The sequence below is a fragment of the Montipora foliosa genome, chromosome 1 (assembly GCF_036669935.1).
Source record: "Montipora foliosa isolate CH-2021 chromosome 1, ASM3666993v2, whole genome shotgun sequence".
NCBI classification, from domain to species: domain Eukaryota; kingdom Metazoa; phylum Cnidaria; class Anthozoa; order Scleractinia; family Acroporidae; genus Montipora; species Montipora foliosa.
In genome coordinates, this window is record NC_090869.1 from 54,498,019 (window position 1) to 54,505,518 (window position 7,500).

Consider the following 7,500-nt stretch of genomic DNA (forward strand, 5'->3'; position numbering starts at 1 on the left):
ATGTTATGACCGGTAGTCGTTTCATGATACGAAAGCCTGTCGCCGATTCAAGGAGGACTTGTTATCGTTCGAAATTAAGCAGAAGACAATTCTACGCCGCAAACATATGATGTCTGTTTAATCCATTCTGTCCACCCTGAAGACTGTTTTGTCTCCACTGGATTTTAGCCACATCCGCTCCTCGATTGAAGCAAAAACGTCGAAGATTAAAGATCGGTTGTCTTCAAAACTTGAACGGAAATTCAATAATTTGAAGCGCAGATATGGTATACCACAGGTTTCGAATTTGAGCTATGACAGTGTGATCTTCAATTATTCGCATCGGGCTTTGACCGAGGCTGAAAAACTGGTTTTGGCAAGGGGCTTGCGTTTCTGTCTCCCTCCGAAAGCTGTTGACGGAGTAAGCGTAAAATGCGCTTTTGAAATGCTCTACCGTGATCTTATTGGTTTGGGTCATTCATTAACAAGTGAGGACCAAGACAGATTGAAATGTCAACTCAAAAATGCTTCTTACAGTTACATCTACTCTTATGATTATTCTAAACAAAAGCGAATTCTAAGTAAGGAAGAATGGATGGCTCTTAACGATTTGCGAAATGATACTTCTATTTGCGTTCGAGGTACGAGAACGCAACACCTAATTTGTGTTGTAAGGGAAGTTTTTTCGAGATTGCATTTTCGTCGACACACTTTTGCCTCGCTTTGAGGCGCTTGGTTACGTTTTGCCTCACTTTGACGAACTATCGCACGTGGTGATTTGTGCGTCGTCTGCGTTCATTATTCTAGCGTTTGGTGACGTGTGATAATCTTCCATCGTTCATCGTTGAAAAGAGCTGAAAGATTGCTGAAGGTCTGTCAACTGAAGTCGGTAAAATTTTACTTTGGATTAAGCATGGTTCGTCACTGTCCTTGGAAAATGTGTGCGACTCCTCGCGCTTGCATCAAACCGGTTTGTTTTGCTCGGCGGCCGTTGTGCCACAAAGTGAATCTACCGAGTTGTGTAGCTTGGCGGCCGTTGTGCCACAAAGTAAATCTACCGAGTTGTGTAGCTCGGTGGCCGTTGTGCCTCAAAGTAAATCAATCGAGTTGTGAAGCTTGGCGGCCGTTGTGCCACAAAGTAAATCTACCGAGATATGACGCTCGTCGGCGCGCCATTTCATCATGACTTGTGATATTTACGGCATTGAAATCAACAAACTGAATTTATTTTGTCCAAGCGTTCAGCACAGAAAAGTAATCTTAGGTCTTTAATACCACAAGCTGAAAAGACTTGCAAGTAATAGTTTCATTTTAGAGTAATTTTCAGTAGTTGTCTACTTGTAGAATTCCAAATAAATAGTTAATGATTACGTCTAACAAGTTGTCACGTTCATAGATGCAGTACAGTGGAATTAGATCGTTATATCGAGGTATCGTTATAATGAGACGCCCGATATAACGATATTGCCTTAAAATAACCGAAAGTATCTTTATATCGGGGTAAAATTAACATGTGCTTTTTTACTACTGTACATATTGTTTAATCAGCGTTATATCGGGAATATCGTTATATTGAAGATCGTTATATCGGGGTTCTGTCCCATACATTTTACTGTAACTTTTGCCGGGACATTGCATGTTTATCTTTTTACCGGGGATATCGTTATATCGAGGATCGTTGTATCGGGGTTCCACTGTAATAACATTTCCCTATCGCACGAACCATCCACCCTCCCCCCTCAGTTGCTACCTGTACCAAACCTGTACCGTCCTACAAACATCGAACGCACTCGCCTAAGCTTCGATTACCCCTAGTATTATTACTAAACCTGACAAAGGAAATGGTGTTGTAATTGTCAACAGACATGATTACCTCAGCAAAATGAAACAGTTGATTTCCGATGGAACGAAATTTAAGTTGTTGTCGCACAACCCAACCAAGTCTAGGGAGAACAGTCTTATTTCCTATCTTCGTAACCTCAAGCGAGATTGTACATTTAGAAAAATCCTTCCTTGTGGATCTACTGCTGGTGTTCTTTATGGTCTTCCTAAAGTCCACAAAACTGGTTGCCCCTTTCGCCCGATTGTCTCCTCAGTTAACACATACAACTACAATCTTGCCTCTTTTCTTGTTGATGTCCTTAAACCGATCTCCACCAACCAATTCACTATCAAGAACTCCTTCTCTTTTGTGGATTGGGTGAAGACTCATCAACACAACAATGAAATAATGTGCTCTTTTGACGTGTGTTCCTTATTCACGAGCGTTCCACTCGACGAGGCAATAGAAATTTGTCTTTCCAAGTTATACTCTCTTCCTGACCCTCCTGCCTTACCGCGACATGTCCTCAAAACCTTGCTCGAGTTTGCAACGAAGAAAAGCCACTTTGTATTTGATGGTCATTATTACGACCAAATCGATGGCGTTGCAATGGGGTCTCCGCTAGGCCCAGTATTAGCTAACATTTTCATGTGTGACTTTGAACAGAAATGGTTGGCTAATGTAGATTCTCGTCCCTCCATTTGGTTTAGATATGTGGATGACACATTTTCTTTGTTCGACAGTGAAGCCACTGCGGCCAGTTTTCTGCATTTTCTTAACACCAGACATCCTAACATCAAATTTACAATGGAACTTGAAGAAAAACAGGAGATTCCATTTTTAGATGTCCGCATTAAGCGCAATCTCAACAATTTCACAACAACAGTACATCGCAAAACAACTTTCACTGGCCTCTACACCAAGTGGGACTCTTTCACTCCTAGAAAGTATAAAATAAATTTAATCCGCACCCTCACCTATCGCTGCTTACGCATCTGCTCGAGTTCTTCCTTGTTACAGTCGACTCTCTTCGATCTCAAGAACACTCTCCTTCAAAATGGTTACCCAAGAGGCGTCCTTTGTTATAACATTAATGATGTTTTGAACAGACAAAAGAACAGGTCTGCTGAACCTGCCACCACTGTTCCTAAGAAAGATATCATTCTTGTCTTGCCTTTTTTGGGCTTTCAAAGTGAAGCTCTTACTCGACGTGTTAAATCTTGTATTAGTAAGTTTTATGGCTGTGTCAATCTTAGGGTTATTTTTCAAAACACTTGCAGGATTAAGTCTTTTTTTCCCTACAAAGATCGTTTCAGTCGTTCTCAAAGATCAAAAATAGTATACAAAGCCAGTTGTTGGGACTGTGATTCCTTCTACATCGGCAAAACAAAAAGAAGATTGCATGACAGGAAGTCCGAGCATTTCAAAGCTCTTACACAAGTCGGCCACGCCTCTGCTGTTGCAGACCATACAATTTCTACCGGTCATAACATCAAATGGGACCATTTTGAAATCCTCGCAACTGGGAAGTCCGACATGCAATGTAAAATTAAAGAAACGCTATTAATCAGTGACTTAAAACCCTCTCTCAATGAAAACATTGGTAGTGAGAATTTCTTCCGGAAGACTCGACTACCGGAAGTTACGATTTTGTTATCACACTTTTTAACTAGTCACCAGTTCCTCGCTCTAGTTTTTTAAAATTCTGTGTAACAGTTTTAACCGTCACTTCTGATGATGTATGCTGCAACATACGAAACGTCAAGTATAAAATGAAAATGTTTGTAACCGCTGTTTGTTTTCTTTTCCTGTTGAAATTGAAATGGCCAAAGGACAAAAGTATTTATATTGTTCTTGTGTTTGATTTGGTTTGTTTTTATGCATGAATCTTGATGTCCAATGAGAAAACAGATAAAAACTACGCGTGGTTTGGTTATGTGTTCCAAAAAACGTGTGGTTTTCATCTGTGTTTTTATTGGGTATCAAAACTCGTGCACGTGAAGAAAAAACCATCTTATATTAGCTATCGAGCTTATGAATTATTAATGAGTTTTAGAATTAACGGCCCGCCATTACTTGGTGGTTTTTCTTCAAATAACCTTTCAGCGATCTGGATAAATTAGAAAGTGATGTCATTTACTCACGAGCTTAAAAATGAAATGTGTGCATGTGGCTTAAATAGTATGCAGCACGAGAGTTATTGGCTTTCAGATTTTCAAATTCGTCAGTTCTGCATACTATTCACACGCTTCATTTCTAAGCTAGTGAGTAAATGATGTCACTTTCTTCTCGATCCAGATCGTTGAAAGCTTATCGGACGGAAGTCAGACCATTTAAAAAAGGTTCCAGCCTGTGAGTAAATGACGTTACTTTCTCCTCGATCCAGCTCTCTGAGGGCTTATCTGTTTGAGCCACATCTGTTTGAGTTATGGTGTACCATAAAATGGAAAAAATTGCCGTCAAAATAAGATTTTTTAAAAAATAAATGCATGCAAGAACGTTCGAAATGTGAAGAAAAACGGAAAGTGATTTTTGACCTAGTAGAGAGATTAAGCACGACGTTTACGCCAAACAGCAAACGTCGGAGTGAAATTAGGGTTTTGCCAAAGATGGAAGAACCCTGCTTGATTTTAGCTCATTTCTGTCCTGTTAGCTCCAGATATCAAGCAACTTCTCAAAGGAACGAGACAAGTTAAAATGAGAGAATTTTCACGCTTTTATGACAAGCAGGAGCCTGCCGTTTCCCGTTTGCCGTTGGTCGTAAACGTCATGCTTAATCTCCCTAGTAACACTCATTCCCACCTGGGACGGATTGAAATGAAGATAGCATTGAAGACGGAAAAAGCCCTTTTCTAGATGTGTCTATTAATGTGGTTCAGGAATTTGTACATATATCATTCTTTGTTGAATCAGAGTGCTTTTAGAAATTTTCGTTTTATTCTGTTACCCTTCTTGCAGGGATTTAAAATCGACCAGGGAAAGAACACGCCAGGAAGGTATGAGCAAAGAATGTTTCTATGTGCACAATTTAGAAATAGTGATTTTCTTTGATCCCTCCTGGAATTCTACGACATTTAAGGAAGTGAGATAACATTTTCAAACATCGCCTTTTATTACATGGCTCCTTTTGCTAAAACATGTGCAAGCTAAATTTCTAAACCATGATTTGATGACGTTTTTCGCTTACATGAATATCAAAACTGCATTGACCATTTGGCTTTTAGCAATATGTTAATTCAATTGGACCTCGACTTTCTAATTTCATTGTCTTTTAGTCTCTTTTCGAGGTTGACCAACTACGTCATAATGCCGTATTCTCGGCTCGCGTTTATATGGGAACAAGTACTCGTTGGAGTGATAATAACGGTCATTTTCATGTACACATTCGTATCGGCATATTCCATCAGCCTTCACGCTATTGGTTACGGCAACGCGCCATTCCTTCTGGTCTTCATGTACTTATTGGACGCCGTGTTTGTCGTCGACTTTGTTATGAGGTTCAACATGGCTTCAGCGAGGACAAAAGGTGAGGTTTATTATGCAGAAATAAAACTTTGTTGTTTCCGAACCAAGATATTCTTTCCCAGGTAAGGCTTAAGTACCATCAAAATTCCGATGTAATGTCTGTAGAAGTCAGCTAACACGCATGTTAAAATGTAATAATTGTGTGCAGTCGTAGGTTTAAAAATGCATCATTTGACGAAAAGAACAGTGGTTTATAGTCTGCTTTACTCGCCTTTGCAAAATATTTACTAACAGTTATTCAAGGTGTTGACAATGAGTAAGTTGATTGATCATTCCATCTTTGTTATACTGATAAAAATCATAGAAAATTTCGAAATCGAAGCTTTCTGTGAAGAAGCTCATCAATCAGGGTTTAATAGCCTTCTATTGCAGATACGTGGGTGACACACTCCTTCTCATCAAACGCAACACAATCACCACTATTCTAGAACACTTTTACAAGTTTGATCGAAATATCCGCTTTACCTTTGACTTATTTGAAAATACCATTCAGCATTTTCTGGATATCAACATGATAACATCGCTATTGATGGCCTTGGCATTTATATAAAAGATAATTTTACCGGACAGTACACTAATTTTGAAAGTTTTTTTCCCCTGGCGACACATGATTGGTCCCGGAGTAATTGGCTTATGCTGTTGCGGGTTCCAGCCTTACCTAATTTATTGTTTATTTCATTAATTGTCTCTGTATTTAAGGCAAAGTTAATAAAATAAATAAAAATAAAATAAAATTGATTTCTTGGGTTAGAACACTGATTGACCGCGTACACCGATTCTGCACTCCCCACAAAATTAAAACCGAGCTCAAGCTAATAGGAAAGTTCTTATCGTGGAACGGTTTCCCAAACCGTATTGCGAACTTATTAATTGATCGCTTTACTACGAACGCACAGAATAGGGCTCTAGATCATAGTACCAACCACACCTCCCACAACAACCAGGATTCAAGTATTTCGCTTACCATCCCATTCGGTGGTGACCTAACAACACAGCTTTTTAGGAAACTTAAGCTTAAGCTTCGGAGATGTCTCGTCGTCCCGAATGTGGACATCCGAATAAAACAGAAGACCACAAAACTATGTTTCTTCACAAGCACTAAAGACAAAACGCCACCATTAAGTCAATCAAATGTTGTATATAAATTCAGTTACCCCGGTTGCAATTCTTTGTACATCGCCAAAACGAACAGAACTCTGTTTGTCCGCACACAAGAACATGCGCTCACGGACAAAGAAAGCGCTATATACAAACATCTACACTATTGTGATCAGATCAAACACATACAGGGTTTATACAACTTACCAGACATTTTTATCAATGAGAACAACCCACCTTCTGCTGCAATGAACAAAGAATTTCTCACCCAAACCGTGCGTGGTATCACAAAAATAATAGACCGCGATGATAACTGGAAACTATTACTATACAAAGAAGCTTACCATATCAAGCGTTCAGCAGAGAACTTTGCCTATTCTCTTGACAGTATCGTCTTTGTTTTGTATTTTCACGTGTTATTAATGCTACTGTAACATCTGCAGTATATAAATTTCTGCTACCTGTATGTCACCTCAGTCTGATGATATAGAATTATATCGAAATATTATAAGTACATCAACGATTCTTTGCATTTGTTGCCTGTATTATAGACACAATGCATTTACTCGGAATCACATTTATTCTAATCAGTCTTGATGAAGCATAACAGTGCAGATTTACCGCTAGATGCCTCAGCTAATTTCTCCCAATCTTCATTTTCAAAGTGTGAAGACCTGTCACCAGGTGCTCTTGGGTCAAATAAGCTTCTGCTTAGACACTCCCCATGTTCGGGAGTTTCAAAACCAGACTTGGCCTTCTTAATTCTCATATTTTTAGTCTTGTCAGGATGGTGAATTTTTTTTTCGCTTACTTGTCTTTTTCCCCATTGTTGTGGGATGGAGGTACAGGTCTTAGTGTTTCCTACTCTCACCTCGTATTCTATGTATTTTTTACCACAATACTAAGAGTAACTCAACATTCATCTTTGTAACAGCCCCTCTTTTATTGTTGAATAATATTGTCAATCACCAATGAATAAATGCAAACAAGCTCTAACCCAAGGTTTCTACTCTAGGGGAAAGGAAGAAGAGAGACTCTGGCATTGAGGCTCAAAATTTTCCGTTTTCATAATTAAT

The 7,500-nt window shown here is 39.1% G+C and overlaps 1 protein-coding gene across 1 annotated transcript in view; it reads left to right on the forward strand.

The window, feature by feature from the left end:
• LOC138001467 (uncharacterized) overlaps positions 1-7,500 on the forward strand; it is a 181,506-nt gene that overhangs the window by 61,891 nt on the left and 112,115 nt on the right. Inside the window, exons 11-12 of the mRNA XM_068848086.1 lie at positions 4,760-4,797; positions 5,077-5,327. Of these exons, the coding sequence (XP_068704187.1) occupies positions 4,760-4,797; positions 5,077-5,327 (289 nt within the window). The remainder of the gene's footprint in view (positions 1-4,759; positions 4,798-5,076; positions 5,328-7,500) is intronic.